The sequence below is a fragment of the Schistocerca cancellata genome, chromosome 2 (assembly GCF_023864275.1).
Source record: "Schistocerca cancellata isolate TAMUIC-IGC-003103 chromosome 2, iqSchCanc2.1, whole genome shotgun sequence".
In the NCBI taxonomy this organism is placed as follows: Eukaryota; Metazoa; Arthropoda; class Insecta; order Orthoptera; family Acrididae; genus Schistocerca; species Schistocerca cancellata.
Window position 1 is genome coordinate 480,913,632 of NC_064627.1, and position 18,619 is coordinate 480,932,250.

At 38.8% G+C, this 18,619-nt stretch overlaps 1 protein-coding gene across 1 annotated transcript in view; it reads right to left on the reverse strand.

The window, feature by feature from the left end:
- Positions 1–18,619, reverse strand: part of LOC126155481 (uncharacterized) — a 330,938-nt gene that overhangs the window by 55,365 nt on the left and 256,954 nt on the right. The window contains 2 exon segments of the mRNA XM_049916231.1: positions 10,120–10,421; positions 11,780–11,861. Of these exon segments, the coding sequence (XP_049772188.1) occupies positions 10,120–10,421; positions 11,780–11,861 (384 nt within the window).

An 18,619-nucleotide genomic window follows, 5' to 3' on the forward strand; every position in this document is an offset into this window, starting at 1 on the left:
CATCACATAAACTTTACATCAAAGACAGATATATTGACGTCAAGTATTTAGTTAACACAGGCCCAGATGTCAGTGTCCTCCTGGCAATGGCAATTATTTGTTCTTCCATACAATCATGGCTCACAGCAGAAAATGAGTCAAAGACTCCTACATATGGCAACGAAGAGGCAACTGCGAGTCTTGGTTTTCCACGAACATTAAGACAGTATTTTCTGAGTGCTAACATCAGTGAACCCATCCGCAGAGCTGATTTCCTTTACTATTACCATATCTATATGAGATGTACACTGAAGATGGACAGCAAGGTGGTACATGGACATTTCAGGATGCTGCAAAATGCTGCCGTTTTGAAGGCCACCAAAATACAAGTTCAGATATGGTATTACACCTACAATGTCACAACAGACTGTAGCTTACAAAGCACGTCGGTTAGCCCATGATAAATATGCAGCCCCAAAGATGGAATTTGAGGAATTAATTCAACGGGGGTTATCAAACATTCAGACAGCTCTTAGGCATCACGCCTCCAGCCAGTAAGGGAGAAAAATCGAACTCTTTGTGGAGATTACCATGCCCTGAATGCACATACCACACCAGATCGCTATCCAATTCTGCACTTGCATGATTTCAAGACCACAGTGGCAGGCTACAAGGTGTTCAGCATTATTGATTTTCAGAAGGCATCTCATGGTGTGGGTTCCTGTAGTCATGTCCTAGTTCATGAACCACGGGCAACGTATGAGTGGCCAAGTAAGTGGTCCTGACAGTTGGGATACCAGTTACTTTGGAATAAGGCTGGGCATCTCGGACATATTCTGAGTCGTGGTCACCTTTGTGCCCATACGGCAAAGACTCCCAAATCCACCGGTTAGTCCCTCAGCCATTAGGGGTAAAACCCAATGGGACTCGGGGCAAGTAAGGCTAGCAACCTGCTTCCCTGGTACTTTAAATATGATGCTGGCAACAATCAGAGCAAAATTCCTCGGACCTTTGGAGGTGACAGAGTCCCACCTCTAACTGACAAACCAGGGACTCCTAAGATACGACTTGGCAAACAAATGGTAATGAGATGGGAAGCTATTAATATCAATGGGGGCTACTCTGGGAAGAAGGTAGAGCTGGCAGAGGCTGCAAGTAAGATGGGGCTGGACGTTTTAGCTGTTAGTGACATTCGGGTAAGGGGTGAGAAAGAAGAGGAAGTGGGAGAATACAAGGTCTACCTGTCAGGAGTCAAAGCAGGAATAGCACAATGGGGTGTAGGGCTTTACATCAAGAAAGAAATGGAACCCAGCGTAGTTGCAATAAAGTATGTAAACGAACGACTGATGTGGATAGATTTGACAGTGTCTAGCAAGAAAATTAGGATTGTGTCAGTATATTCGCATTGTGAAGGGACAGATCAAGATAAGATGGATAGTTTTTATGAGGCACTCAGTGATGTAGTTGTTAGAGTAAAGGACAAGGACAGTGTTCTGCTCATGGGTGATTTTAACGCCAGGATTGGAAATCGAACAGAAGGGTATGAAAAGGTTATGGGTAAATTTGGAGAGGATATGGAGGCCAACAGGAACGGAAAACAACTCTTGGATTTCTGTGCCAGTATGGGCTTAGTAATCACAAACTCCTTTTTTAAACATAAGAACATTCACCGGTATACGTGGGAAGGCAGGGAACCAGATCCGTCACTGACTATATAATAACAGATCAGCAATTCAGGAAGGCTGTGAGGGACACACATGTATTCAGGGGATTCTTTGATGACACTTATCATTATTTAATCTGCAGTGAAATTGGGATTGTGAGGCTGAAAGTGCAGGAGGTCAGGTCCATACGTAGGAGGATAAGAGTGGAGAAACTTCAGGATAAGGAAATCAGGCACAAGTACATAACAGCGATCTCAGAAAGGTACCAGTTAGTTGAATGTAGTCAATTACAGTCATTGGAAAAGGAATGGACAAGGTACAGGGACACAGTACTAGAAGTGACTAAAGAAGGTCTTCGAACAGTAGTGTGTAAAAGTAGGATGAAGCAAACAGCTTGGTGGAATGATACAGTCAAGGCAGCCTGTAAAAGGAAGAAGAAGGCGTATCAAAAATGGCTACATACCAGAACCCAGGTAGACAGAGAAAGTTATGTTGAAGAAAGAAACAAAGCCAAACAGATAATTGCAGCATCCAAGAAGAAATCGTGGGAAGACTTTGGAAACAGGTTGGAGACTATGGGTCAAGCTGCTGGAAAACCATTCTGGAGTGTAATTAGCAGTCTTCGAAAGGGAGGTAAGAAGGAAATGACAAGTATTTTGGACAGGTCAGGAAAACTGCTGGTGAATCCTGTGGATGCTTTGGGCAGATGGAGGGAATATTTTGAAGAGTTGCTCAATGTAGGTGAAAATGCGATCAGTAATGTTTCAGATTTCGAGGTAGAATGGGATACGAATGATGATGGAAATAGGATCACATTTGAGGAAGTGGAAAAAATGGTCAATAGATTGCAGTGCAATAAAGCGGCCGGGATGGATGAAATTAAGTCGGAACTCATCAAATACAGTGGAATGTCAGGTCTTAAATGGCTACACAGGATAATTGAAATGGCCTGGGAGTCGGGACAGGTTCCATCAGACTGGACAAAAGCAGTAATCACACCAATCTTTAAACATGGAAACAGAAAAGATTGTAACACCTACAGAGGTATCTCTTTAATCAGCGTTGTGGGTAAAATCTTCTCAGGTATTGTTGAAAGGAAAGTGCGAGTATTAGTTGAGGACCAATTGGATGAAAATCAGTGTGGGTTTAGGCCTCTTAGAGGTTGTCAGGACCAGATCTTTAGCTTACGGCAAATAATGGAGAAGTGTTATGAGTGGAACAGGGAATTGTATCTATGCTTTATAGATCTAGAAAAGGCATATGACCGGGTTCCTAGGAGGAAGTTATTGTCTGTTCTACAAGATTATGGAATAGGAGGCAAACTTTTGCAAGCAATTAAAGGTCTTTACATGGATAGTCAGGCAGCAGTTAGAGTTGACAGTAAATTGAGTTCATGGTTCAGAGTAGTTTCAGGGGTAAGACAAGGCTGCAACCTGTCTCCACTGTTGTTTATATTATTTATGGATCATATGTTGAAAACAATAGACTGGCTGGGTGAGATTAAGATATGTGAACACAAAATAAGCAGTCTTACATATGCGGATGACTTACTTGTGATGGCAGATTCGATTGAAAGTTTGCAAAGTAATATTTCAGAGCTAGATCAGAAATGTAAGGACTATGGTATGAAGATTAGCATCTCCAAAACGAAAGTAATGTCAGTGGGAAAGAAATATAAATGGATTGAGTGCCAAATAGGAGGAACAAAGTTAGAACAGGTGGACGGTTTCAAGTACTTAGGATGCATATTCTCACAGATGGCAACATAGTGAAAGAACTTGAAGCGAGGTGTAGCAAAGCTAATGCAGTGAGCGCTCAGCTACGATCTACTCTCTTCTGCAGAAGGAAGTCAGTACCAAGACTAAGTTATCTGTGCACCGTTCAATCTTTCGACCAACTTTGTTGTATGGGAGCGAAAGCTGGGTGGATTCAGGTTACCTTATCAACAAGGTTGAGGTTACGGATATGAAAGTAGCTAGGATGATTGCAGGTACTAGTAGATGGGAACAATGGCAGGAGGGTGTCCACAATGAGGAAATCACTGAAAAACTGGGAATGAACTCTATAGATGTAGCAGTCAGGGCGAACAGGCTTAGATGGTGGGGTCTTGTTACACGCATGGGAGAAGCAAGGTTACCCAAGAGACTCATGGATTCAGCAGTAGAGGGTAGGAGGAGTCGGGGCAGACCGAGGAGAAGGTACCTGGATTCAGTTAAGAATGATTTTGAAGTAATAGGTTTAACATCAGAAGAGGCACCAATGTTAGCACTGAATAGGGGATCATGGAGGAACTGTATAAGGGGGGCTATGCTCCAGACTGAACGCTGAAAGGCATAATCAGTCTTAAATGATGATGATGATGATGATCTCTTCAGATTCCGTTAGCACCAGAAGATGTGAAAAAGACTGCAATTATAACACATTTTGGCCTATTTGAGTATGTTCGAACTTTTGTTTTGCATATTGGGATGATGTGTTAATTTATTTTTACTTCTGCTTCTGAGCAGGAAATCTTCTTACAAACGATTTCTTGAAGACCTGCTGACCATGGATTGCAGATAATCAAAGATAAATGTGTCCTTTGCAAAGAAGCAGTGGATCTTTTAGGGTATCAAATAACCTTTGCAATCCAAAGCTGACACACTGCAGGCAGTAGCACTTCCAGAAGTATAGAAACAGTTATGCCGGTTTCTGGGATGCTCAGTTTTTACAGACATCATCTACCACACACAGCTGAGGAACAGGCACCACTCCCACTAGTACTTTTGGGCAGCAATTGATGGAGACAGCAAGATATTATACAGACTCTAAAGATGTTAGCTACATTTCACAACATTAAATTATCCTCGCAAGAAGCAGTACTTCTAGCGCAGAAGAGAGAAAGAAGCTTTGTGATGACTACAGTAAGAGGGTGGAGGCTTCTGAAAAAGAGTGTAAAGATGAAGTCAAAGCTGCAAGGAAATTTTGTGGTGTAAACAGGTTTTAACTTGAAAACCAAAATGATCAGATTAAAAATGATTTAGAAACAGAGGTAGAAACAAAGTGTGCAGTAGTGGTAGAGGAAAAACTCATAAAAGTAAATAAAAATGTAGATTCAAAATTGGCTGAAATAGAGAAAAAGATGGAAGAGGTACAAAATCAAAAGCATAGAGTATGTAGTGTTCCAAACAGTCCTTCATTTGTTAGTTATAAGAAATTTAATAATTTTAAACCATATGGGGTAGTGCATCCTCTGGATTTCATTAGGGACTTTGCCTGAAACATGGAATGACAAAGAGAAAATGTCATTTGTAAGAGGTTTTTTGAAGGGATGCTTTTGGATGGGCAGCTCAGGTACCTGATAGCTGTTCTTTGTGGCAAAGCTTGGAGAAAGCATTTTTAGATGAATATTGGTACAATGAGAAGCAGCAGAGAATTTTGAGTGAATTTTGGGGAGGAGAGAGATTCGACTCTAAGGTTTCTTCAGCTTTGGATAAATTAACTGAAATATTTGGACTAAGAGCTACGAAGTGAATCAATAATTATGGGTTTAGAAAGTTAGTAGCCTCATAAAGTTACAGAATTGTTGTACCTGCCCCTAGGGTTAATATTATCGATTTATTGAATTATTTTGATAAAGTGGAGAGGGTGAAGCCCTCAGTGGAAAATCGTAGGAGGAATTTTGATGACAATAATCAATCAGGGAGAGAATTTCAGGCAAATAGGATGAACAGGACTAATTATAATAGAAATTCAGGAAATGGTTTGGTGGAGGATAGCCAGATGGGCATGGAAATAGTAGGAGAAATTCAAGTAAAAGAAATGGGGGAGATGATTTTAATCCTGGATCAAACTGTTTAAACTAGATAATGCTCCAGTTTTGGCTCACACTAGAGCAGGTAGTGATGAAGAGCCACATGCATATGAATCTGCTGTAATCACAGGTAAGGATAATGCAAATGATAGTGGTAGGACAAGTGCAATTAATCATTCCAGTGAGGTGTTGAATGATGGTGTAGGTAGCAATGTTAATCTCATAAAAGGAGAGTAGGGACTTACCATAATGTGTACTGAACCAGAAATAAGACACTACAACCAAGTACGGGTTCAACATTCTGTGTTGGATTCATTATTTGGCAATAATGCTTACCCCAGCCATCTGTCTCATTCTTCATGTTCCCTGAGGCAGTCAAACTCTTCTCCTATCCTATCTGTAGTTTGTAAGTGAATCAGAATTAAGCTCTCTCTGATAGTCATGTGATTTTGTACAGCAGGATATTTAAGTATAGAAATATTTTAGAAAAAGTTTCTCTAGTGTCATCTATATATATTATGGTGTGTTAGTTATCAGTATTGGAGTCATAAGAGGATGCAAGAAAGTAAATTGGTACCATGATTAATGAATTTCTGTCAAACAAAGAGGTAAGGTAAACAGAAAATAAAAGGTGACAGCATATGTGGAGGAGAAGGTGCAGCTTATCTGAAAACATTACCATCTGAAGTAATCAGCTCATTAGTGTAGCAGCAGAGGCAATATGCAGTAAAAACCATCTTCAATATGAGATCTTAATGTTAATTATGGTATAACAGAAGTGTCTCTGTTCAGTGCAATCAGTATATGGAGATAACTATCTACCTATAGAAGTGTGTCATGGTACAGCCTTTTCTAACATTAAGGAATTACAACTTAAAACATAGTTGCCTGGAGATTTGTATGTATATCACCCTTCAGGCTAGAATCTTAAGCAACTTGATGGAATACAGTGAAATAATAGTTTTCTAAGTGATAATTTTTCTTATCAGTAATGAGCGTTAAGCTTGCCTTAGCATAAGGATCTGTTACTGTGGAGTGTTTTCCAGGAGAATCAATTTTTCACTGGATAAGCAGAGCAAGTGTTTATTTATTAGATAATGAAACAATACTGAAATAGTAAAATAATGAATAACGTTAGGGTCTTAATGGTTAGGGAGCCTGTCTCTGCAGTAGGGATATTTTTTGAGAATGCACTCCAATGGCTAACAAAGTAAGAAAGGTAAGTAAAATACTGAAACTGATAGACATGATTGAGTAAAGGAAAAAATAACTGTATACAAGCAAATGTAGTGTAACTATTTGAGGATCTACATTTTGAACAAGGCAACATTGGGTACTGTGTATATTGTGCAATTCATGGCACTGCAGCTCGGAATGAGAGCTTAACAGAAAGAGCAATATTTTGCTGAGGTACAAGTCATATAATGCTGCATCATTGAATCTATAGGTTATCTGAAAACTTCTATTTGTGTTCCGAGGGATTATGAGCTTAAAGTGGTAATACTGGAACAATGAAAAGTAATTTTGATGATTAACTGATAACTGTGGTTTGTGGTGCTAGCCTGGTGTGAATAATCTGACAAGTCAACTATTTGGCAACATTTTGTGATCTTGTGAGGATTTAATTTTCTGGTTGTAGGAGAGTAGTGCTCAGAGTTGAGAGGAGAAGTAGGGCAATGATTTCGTACAACTTCCATAAGCTTAATTTTGATTTGAGTAGTACTTAATTTATGTGATGGTGACTCTATTCTTTTTTCACAACATAATGATTAGTAAATCTATGCTATTGCACATCTTGAGTTTTTGCTATTTTGCAAGTGGAAAAGAAACAAGAGTCTTTCAAGTTTAACCAGTTTCAGACAAAGTTATGACCTAGAGTAATGTTTTATAGTGTAATGTGCACCTGATTTTTAAAATTTTTACCAGTCTCCACCTTTTGTACTACAGTCAATTTTAGTGCTAATTATTGTGATGTTATGAGGAGTATGTAATGTATTTATTTATGAAGTAATGACCATTATTTGCCGTTAGTGCGAAACATTTTTTCCTTATATTTAAAAGTAAAAGTAAGTGTACTAAGGTAGGGCATTTTCGGTCTAATTTTTTCATATACTGTGGAGGAAGAGAACCACTTCCAAGGGAACTGACAGCAATTCATTTCATTACTAGCTGCCACTTGGACCTGTTAAAGGCATGGAAAACTTGGTGAGAAAATGTGTTAAAGCTCATTAAAAGTGTGAAAGTGCTTATGAAAAATACTAAACATTAAGCAAGAGAAATTTTCTGTCTAAAAAGTGAATTACAATGCACAGTGTAATTAAACTTTTTACAAACCATCAGGGTTTATTTATTTATTTTTAAGCAAGACAGGACTTTATAAAGTGATACTTATCTTAAAATGTAATCTTTGTTTACCAAAAATTACATCACTTACAATGAACATGCCTAATTTGTATTAAAAATATAACTTGTGGATATTTTGTTCCATTGTACAATACACTATATGTAAATATTTTGTACAGGGATTTTTGTATGGCCTGTTCATGCAAGTATGAAATTGAAGGAAAAAAAAAAATGTACTGTAGTTTTGATAAGATTTCGTTTGTAATATTTTTTGTGTGTAGATTGCTAAACCCAATTTCTGGGGTCATTTGTGGTCACTGAAGTGCCCAGTTAGCTATTGGCAATATTTATCTGGTCAACCCAATGCGGTGGTGATGTGACAATGCAAACTGGGATATATCTACTTCCTCTCTTGTTCTGCCATCTGCCTCCCTACATTCATTTTTTTTTTCATTTTTGACTAATTACCATTAATATATGTGAGTATAATCTGCATTTTCATAAAAGAGAAAGGATCGCCCTCAGTTTTAAAGAATATAACACCAGATATAATTTTGTGCTTAGTTTTATGTATGTAATTGATTTTCTAATTTATTTCAACTATTCCTAGTTAATACTATTGTTATAGGGTGAAATCAGTAATTGTTTCAGAACTTAAATTCTATTGTTGACTTCTAAACAACTATAAATTCTGTACTAATTACAAACATTTGGAAAAAGAATCACTAAGATTCTTATTTGGCTCTATTAGAATAAATGTTAGCAAAGTGCTTAATTAATTCAAAAGTTATTACCAGTTTCATCAAAAGTATTGTTTGTATAACTATATCTGTTAATTTTATGATTTAAACAAATAATAAGGCTTAACCCTTGTAGTAGGAGAAATTGTTAGAAAAGATACAATTTTCTGATGGATTCAATTAATGGAGTGACTTGTTTCAGTTGTAATTTCTGTAATTTTAGCTTCACACAATGTGTAGTTTCAGCAGCTATTATTGTGATGATATCTAAAGGCCCGATTATTGGTCCCAAGACAGTGAGCCCACAGCCAAGTTTCAGACAAGAAACCTGTGTTGGTTAGAACAACAACAATGCATCAACTTAACCGTGAAATAAGTGTAACAAAAATAGGCCATGTGTTAATACAGTGACAGTGTCTGTTAAATTATTTGAGAGACTGTGAACTGTATGGTTACATTTCACTCCTCACAGATGTTCAACTGCAAACTATTGTAGCAGTATGCTGACATATGCCTGCAAACTATCAATGTGGCTTAACGATATTTACCAATAGTTAATTGGCCATATTATCTGCGTATATCGGGGTGGGTGGGTTGTGAACAGTGAAAGTAAAGAACTGTGAAATGAAACTGTGCACCTGTTGCCTACATTATTTGCAGTAGCCAGTGTTGAAATTCCACCCCCATTTTTCAGCCAGTATAGCAACACAGTACGTCTACACTGAGGGCAATCAATGAGGAAGTAAAGTGGGTGAACATCACAACACGAAACAGTTGTCACTATAAACTCTGCTGAATTAGTCCTGACCTCCTTCAGTGATGGCACTTGGCTTACTGATTCTGGAATGTTAGCTCTATCCACTTGTGGTAGCAAAATGCAGTCCTTTAAAAGCTTTGCCCACTGAAAACTTAGTTAGGTTTCTTTTGCGTTTGCCGTCATACATGTTCATTTTGGTTGGATACTCGTACATGTTCATTTTGGTTGGATAGCTGGGTTCCACAACAACATTGCATTCTTAATTATAACTTTATTAAATATGACACAATCAGAATACAAACTGAGAGCAGCATTTAGTTAATGATACAAAAGATTATAGAGGAAAGGACGGATTTAGAGAATATGCAAAGCACATGTGAAGACAATAACCTCAACCTGAAACTTGCACACTACTGGCCCTTACAACAATTGTCACGTTACTGGACAATGGGCTTTAGAGTGATGTTTTTGGTAGGAAATTAAAGTGAGGACTGAGTTGCAAGACGTGTAAAAGCAGAAACTGGCCTTACAATTAATTCAACCATGTGAATGTACTAATGCAGTTTACTCAGTAATTCTTTTAACTGTTCTAACAAGCAGACATTTCAGTGTAGTCAAGCAGCTATCTGTTTTTAGATGATTGCAGCCTTTTTCAATAGAGAAGCACACTTTCAATTCAGTGTTAATGTTTTGTGTATAGCTTAAACTCATAATCCATTGACACGCTGTTAGGACTGGATGTGGATGTCAAATGGTTGATGAACGTATGTGACTTAACATCTGTGTCCACATAAAATTACTGCTTCTAGATACCAATGTGTGCAAGAGCGTAACTCACATTACCTGGCAAGAACCTAGTTGGCGCACCAGAAAAGCGATTCACCCAAGGGCCACGTCCAAGTGACCGGCCAGTTCTGTGCCTTGATAGTGTTCTTGCTGGATTGGGATGAACTGTTCCTGAAGCTCCAGCTGACGTCTGCCTTGAGTATCCATCACTTGGTCGTTGTGCACCACTGCCACGCCGTGCATAGAAGCGAAATGACCCCGTTCCCCGGGGTCGGGAATGTGAAATTTGATCCCTCATGTTGTGGCTCGAGTTGGAAGTGCTTTCTACTCGGCTTTCTGACTGAGTTCCCACACTACCCCTGGAAAAAAAAATTGAAGGAAAATTCAAAACATATAACCACTGTTTAGAGAATGACAGCCTGAAGGAGATTTAAGTTCAAACGGCACAACTGAAAACTCGTGCGATACAATATAAGTAATTAAATAATGGGATATATTACAGATCTACTGTAGCCTTTGCCTTCAAACAGGAATTATCAATTAACAGGATGACCCTCAGATCTGAAAGACTAAAAATATGAAAGAAGTGTGATGTTTCTTGTAAAGGATCCTCAAGTAATGTAAGCAGCAACATCAGCATCACAAACTGTAAATATTTCATTCACTTATATGTACAATATCCTTACATTTTCGCCAGCCAAGCACAGTACAAAATTCTTTTCTTTGTAAAGTACCTGAAGTGAAATTTATGCATCCACACTCAGTAATGCTATTGAAATAGGAATATCGGACTGAAGATAACAAACTACTGTACTGTGAAGTGAATATTGTTGATATGCAGAAGAGAATATCAGAAGCACTGTAACATCATAGACAGATATATGGAGAAGTGCACATTCCTTAGGATCCACACAAATCAGAAATGAAGCCAATAATGGTCCCTGCTTAAATTATCAACCAATGACAATCAAGACCAATTTCTGTATGATGTGAGTGAATTCAATCAAATTAAATCATCCTTAGACAGACACAGAATATTTCCTGCTTGCTTGTTGTAGAATGCACATGACACAAAATCGGAATCAGAAAGTCAAGATAAGGCTACATGTATTTACAAGTAAAAAACTACAGTGAGAACCCGAACATCACTTTATAAAGTTAAATGAGGTCATAAGCTATAAATAGAATGTGCCAATTGCTGCCACTTTGAAAGTTTTGTGGAGGGTGGAGAACACTCAGTACCTGACAGTACAAATAGCCAACTTGTCCAAGTTGATTTTAAGGAGAATTTAGAAATGCCTGACGTATTTTAACCATTGTTTGCTATATGGACTGTTTTACTTAGGAACTGTAAGTTCTATTGTATTTTTTGACAATGTGTGGATAGCATTGAGGCAGAATTTGTTAGTCATGGTATCTTAAACTGGTTCAAGTCATATCTTTTTGGCAGGTGTCACACAGCAGAAATATGTCAAAAAAATAAAAGTTATTTTTCAGTAATATTTAAAATATATCAACACTATAGGATAGCAAAATGTTAGGGATAATGACTGCAGCAACAAGGCACAGCATTCAGGAGATGATGACTAACAAAATAGGTATATTATGGCTTTCCAAAGAAACAATCTTAAGTCTCAACTGGCAAACAGTTATTACAATTAAATTAGTATGACAGTGATACAACACTCATATTAAGAATCAAATCTTAAGGGCTTACCATGGGCGAGCAATCTGTACCAGCAGAAGATCAACAAGTTCAACTGATAGCTGCAGCAGAAAGTAAATATCTGAAAGGAAAACTACAAAAAAGTGGGTGTCAATTTCAATTATGAGGAGAACCACACAAGAAAATATTATTTCAATATTAAAGTGAAAAGCTAAATGTGTTGCATCTGTTGTAAATGTCTACCGTAATTAAATACATTTTTATTTATTTGAAAAGCTAAATGTGTTGCATCTGTTGTAAATGTCTACCATAATTAAATACATTTTTATTGATTGGTTTCAAAGACACAGTTTTTCCTAATATTTTAATTGCTTAGCAATATTTCATAATAAATTATTACACAGAATTGTTTAGTAGTACACATCTCCAAGTTAACAAATCATCTGCAAAGCAAGTGTTCTTCACACAATAATCTGAAAATTTTTGCTAACTCGTTCATGACAGGAAATTGTTTTTGAATACAGTCATCCAAAGCCCACCAACCTCTTTCACAGTCTGACTGTAGCAACTATGTAGCAGAGATTTTGTTGACTCTCTGCAGGGTAGTAAAAGATATACTGCAAATCAGACCACATGGGGAACACCTGACAAAAGTTCAGTGAGAACTAGGCTACTGGCCACAAAATCCCTCCAGTTTTTCATTTATTCACTGAGATCTTTCCCAACTAGTACTTTGCTAAAGTGACATAATTTAAGTATGACAGGAACCTATTCCTCAGTGAAGTTTGAGAAACACTGTCCCTCTGCTCAAGCATATAAAGGAAAGACATACTAAAGGCCATAGGAGGGGGAGTGTTCACTGCAGTTGATAAACATATTGTCTCTACTGAGGTCGAAGTTGAGTGTAACAGTAAAGTCATCTGGTCACATATATCAGATGTACGGGAACTGAGTTAATTGTTGCAGGTTTTTACTGGCCACCTAACTCTGCTGTGACTGTTCTAGAGTCATTCAAAGAAAGCCTACAGTCAATAGCATGTAAATACACAGATCATGCAATACTAGTTGGAGGCGACTTTAACCTGCCAAGTGTGGATTGGGATGTCTATGAATTCATTACGGGGGTTGCAGAGAAATACTTTTTAACACACTTTCAGAAAACTGTCCTGAGCAGCTAGCTTGGCAGCCCACATGCAATAGAAATAGATCTTGTAGCTACAAATAGACTGGACCTTATTGACATTGTCAGTACAGAAATGGGGATTAATGATCATGATGTCATGATAGCAACTATGATTACAAAAGTTAATTAATCAGCCAAGAAGACTAGGAGAGTGTGTCTGCTAGAAAGAGGACATAAGCAGTTAATAGCATCTCACTAAGCCAGTGAATTGGTATCATTCAGTTCAAGTAAGATGGATGCAGAGGAATTGTGGGTAAAGTTTAAGCACATTGTAAATCGTGGTCTGGAGGGTTATGTGCCTAGGAATTGGATAAAGGAAGGAAAAGACACATCATGGTTTAATAACAAAATTCGGTGGATTCTGAGGAAGCAGAGGCTGTTGCACTCTCGGTTCAAAAGGGAACGCACAAATGGCAGCAAGCAAACGTTAGCAGAGGTTCGTGCTGTGATATGATTTATGCATCAAGCATACAACAACTACCACCATCATATCTTAGCAAAAGATCTATTAGAGAACCTGAGAAAATTTTGGTCTTACATAAAATCACAAAATAGGTCTAAGCCTTCCATTCAATCCCTTGTTGATCAGTCTGGTGTGGCAGCTGAAGATAGCAAAATGAAAGCCACACTTCTAACTTCACTTTCAGGAAATAGTTCACACAGGAGAATCACAGAAACATATTGTCATTTGACCATCAGACAGACTCCCGTATAGAAGACATAGTAATAAGCATACCTGGCATAGAGAAACACCTGAAAGATTTGAAAGCAAATAAATCACCAGGTCTGGATGGAATTCCAGTTTGATTTTACAAGGAGTACTCTACGGCATTGGCCCTTTACGTGGCTGCTATCACAAATCGCTCGCCCAACACAAATTTCCAAGTGACTGGAAAAAAAGCACAGGTGACTCCAATATATAAGAAGGGTAAAAGAACACCTTCAAAATTGTACACCAATGTCTCTAACTTCTGTCTGCTGCAGAAGCCTTGAACATGTTCTCAGTTCAAATATAATAAACTTTCTTAATACTGAGAAGCTTATGGCCACAAATCAGCATTGTTTTAGAAAGCATTGCTCGTGTGAAACTTAGCTTGCCTTTTTCTCACGTGATATACCGGGAACTATGGATGAAGGGCAACAGCCTGATTCCATATTTCTGTATTTCTAGAAAGCATTTGACATGGTGCCCCATTGCAGACCGTTAACGAAGGTATGATCATATGGACTAAGTTCAAAGATATGAGAGTGGCTCAAAGACTTCTTAAATAGCAGAATCCAGTGTGTTGCCCTCGATGGTGAGTGTTCATCAGGAACACGGATATTGTCAGGAGTGCCCCATGGAAGTGTGTTAGGATCACTGTTGTTCTCTACATACATACATAAATGATATGGCAGACAGGGTGGGCAGCAATCTGTGGTTGTTTGCTGATGATGTCGTGGCGTATGGTAAGGCGTTGAAGTTGAGTGACTGTAGGAAAATACAATATGACTTAGACAAAATCTCCAGTTGATGTGATGAATGGCAGCTAGTCCTAAATGTGGAAAGTTAATACAGATGAGTAGGAAGATCAAACCTGTAATGTTCGGATACAGTATTGCTAGTGTCCTGCTTGACACAGTAAAACTGCTTAAATATCTGGGCATAACATTGCAAAGTGGTGTAAGATGGAACGAGCTTGTGAGAACTGTGGTACGGAAGGTGGAATGGTCGACTTCGGTTCACTGGGAGAATTTTCGGAAAGAGTGGTTCACCTGGAAGGAGGATCAAATATATAGGATGCTGGTGTGACCAGTTCTTGGGTAGTGCATGAATGTTTGGGATCTGTACTGGGTCAGACTGAAGCAAGACATCGAAATAATTCAGAGGCAGGCTGCTACATTTGTTACTAGTTTGTTCGACCAACATGGAAGTGTTATGAAGACGCTTCAGGAACTCAAATGGGAAACTGTGGAGAGAAGGCAACATTCTTTTTGAGAAACACTATTGAGAAAATTTAGAGAATCGGCATTTGAAGCTGACTGCCGAACAATTCCATTGCTGCCAACATAAACTGGCTGCAAGGACCATGAGGATATGATACAAGAAATTAGGCTATACGGAGGCATACAGACAGTCATTTTTCCCCTCACTCTATTTGCGAGTTGAACAGGAAAGGAAATGGCAAGTAGTGGTAGCTGGTACCCTCCACCATGCGTCATATGGTGGCTTGCGGAGTATTTATGTAGATGTTGATTTAGATGTAGAAATAAACAGTGACAATATAAATTAGTTCAGAATAACTCTTTAGATTCAGAGAAAGCAGTCATACTCAATGCATGAATGAGCGGCAGGACTCTTCTCAAACTAACTTTACCACGAAAGATTTTTCACAGAGCAAGAGTCACTGTTGGCACAATCAACAGTAAACAGCAGATTCGACACAGGGTTTAATAGTACATGTCCAAAGATTTTATGCTAATGCAATGATTGTAACTGCTTTTCAAAATTGCTTTCAGCTGTTTCATGGCAGGTGTAGGTCAAACTACTTAGTGGTTATTAATACTGTCACAAGCAGAGGTACTTGCAATGTGGCATGGTGGGAAATGTTGCTGGCTTACATGCTGTGGGTCACCAGTTCAAACCTGACCACCAGCAATCACACTGACGGAAAAAAATCCCAACAATAAGAAATAACAAATGTAGAGTAATGAAATTTTGGGAATCATTTGCTCAGGTAATCTATTTAAGTGATTCACATTGCAAATTTACAGGTTAATTTAAGCGTGAGAAAAGCCATTGCAAATGTGAAATACTGGTACATTAACAACCAGTATAAACATCAGAATATTGAATGCAAGCATATATGTGCATGCATTGTATTATACAGGTGCCAGGTGTAGCTTGTGGGATGGAGTTCCATGCCTGTTGCACCTGGTCAGACAATACAGGGACAGTTAATGCTGGTTGAGGACAGCACTGGAGACGTTGTCTGCTGATGTTCCATACATACACAACTGGAGAAAGATCTGGTGATTGAATAGGTTAAAGCAATATGTCAACACTCTGTAGAGCATGTTGGATCACAACGGTGGTATGTTGTGAAGTGTTACCCTAGTTTGAAACGCCTCATGAAAGCTGCCAGTAAATAGCAGCACAAAAGGTCAAAACACCAGACTGGCGTACAAATTTGGAGTCAGGGTGCACGGGATAACCACTAAAGTGCTACTGCTCTCGTATGACAATGCACCCCGGATCGTAACTCAAATTGTAGGTCCAGCGTGTCTAGGCTGCAGACAGGTTGGTCGCAAGCACTCCCACGGCCTTCTCCTCACCGACACATGGCCATCTCTGGCACTGAGGCATGACCGGCTTTCTCCAGAAAAAAACAACCGACCACCACTCTGCCTTATTATGACCTCAGACTTGACAATACTGAAGTCGGAAATGATGGTGGTTTGGGGCCAGTGGAATGCCTGCAACAGGGTGTCTGGCTCAGAGATGTCCTTGTAAATGATTTGTAACAGTTTATTGTGTCACTGTGGTGCCAACTGCTGCTCAAATATGCCAAACACAATGGTCTTCCCTCTTGCTAGTGCCACGTGGCCATCCAGAGCCTGGTCTTCTTGTGACTGTACCTTCCTGTGACCACCGCTGCCAGCAATTAATATGGTGGCTACATTCCTGCCAAGTCTTCCTACACTATCATGGAAGTAACACCCAGCTTCTCATAGCCCTTTTACACGCCTCTGCCAGGCACTTATATGTGATTGGTAGAGTATCAATGTAGATGTAGAAATGCAATGAGCTGTTAATAATGGCATCTTTGTCTTCATAAAGGCATTTTTGACTATCATCAACTCGCTACATCCAATCTCAAAGGTGACTTTGTCACAACCACTACAATGCAAATTTGAAAGCAAACCTGATTTGAATCCTCATAGTGGTGCTACAACTACACTCTTACGCGACTGATGTGAAATTTGAATAGACAGCTTTTTTCAGATATAGGAACATGCCTACCTAATTTCATTTACCTCACTCTTTTTTTCTGCCAGTATATTTGTTATTTAATATTTATCATTTCTGAAAGGTCCTCGAAATATATTATGTTTATAATGCTTGTGTATACTGGAAAATTCAATTTATGTGTAAACACCTGCACTCCCTATCCAGTAAGTCAGTTTCATTACGGCTGTACATTAGTGCCAGTAATAAATGTGCTTACAAGTGTAAGTGCTGTGCTACACTGACGGTCCTGACCTGATTGTGGTTTCAAAATGACACTGTTTGGTGGAGACACCGTACACTTTAAATCACGACTACAGGTATGCTACGTAAGAGCCAATGCCTACATGGACAGGAACCAGAATACAAGTAGTAAATTGTTTCCACACAGTCCCTATATTTAGAAGATAAATCGACTCCAAAGTTAGCTACACATCAGGCATTCATCAGTGCTCTCCAGAGATACTCATCAAGACCTGAGAAAATGACTGAAAGGATTTGATCAAGTTGCCAAATAAGGTCATAAATTGGAAACACATCCAGTAAACAGGAATATGAATGGCAAGAGTAATATCAATGACAGAACACACCCTTTCAATTTATCATTTTAAAAGAATGCAGTCATAATGTTATTCTTGAATGGGACATCTTGCATCACAAGCAGTCGCAAATTGTGGAAGGTCAGAGCTCCAGATTGATGAAGCTATTGCTACAAGTACACATAAAAAAGGTTGCTCTGGCTGGTTGTTTGCTACTGAAGATGATGTTAACCCATCCTCATCAACAAGATGAGTTCCAGACATAAATCGAGATACTCAATTAAGCTGTGCAGCTTTTTTCAACTGCAAACAGCTACTCAGCCTCACAAAAGTAATCTACATGCCTAACGGCATGCCAGGAAGGGCAGCTTAGTGTCACTGATGACAAATCGTGCTCTGCTACCAATCCAGACAACGCAGGGAGTAAGCTACTATTTAAATGCGAACAGCACCTGGCCTTATCGAGGAATAACACTGAGGAATGATTGCCATTCTGCGGAAATTTGAGTGCTTTCAAATTTGGAATGGAGAAAAGACAGGCCACGCAGTCCACGTAAAACATCATATAAATAATGGTGATCATCCACCAACTAGCCAGCACTTGTGTAAGGTCTCATTGGCTGAATGAGACAGATAATCCATGAGGTAGTGGAGAAGATGCTGAAAGATGACATCACTTAACCTTCAGTCCTTGGTCCTTTCCTGTGGTCCTTGTGAAGAAAAAGAATGGCACATGGCACTTTGGCGTTGACTGAACTGAACGGAACAACATCACGAAAAAAGATATCTACCCATTTTGTGGACTGGTGACATCCTAGACTGCTCAAGAAGAGCAAATTGTATCTCAAACTATGGACATGTAGCAACGCTACTGGCAAATAGAGGATGACAAGGCTGACGAGGAAAAGACTGCCTTCATAACTCTTGGTGGCCTCTATAACTTTAAAGTTATGTCATTTAGACTGTACAAAGCTCCAGCCACCTTTGAACATATGGTGGCCAATCTGCTTCGACATGTTAAATGGATTTTTTGCTATTTGTATGACTTCGTCATTTTTTGATGATCTTGAAACCTGGGCTGGGCTGGATCGCTCAGATTCAGGCAGATTTTGTTTTAAAACTATTTGATAGAGTGAACTACTTTTGAGTAAGCCATTCATTGTAGCTTTCAGTTAACATTT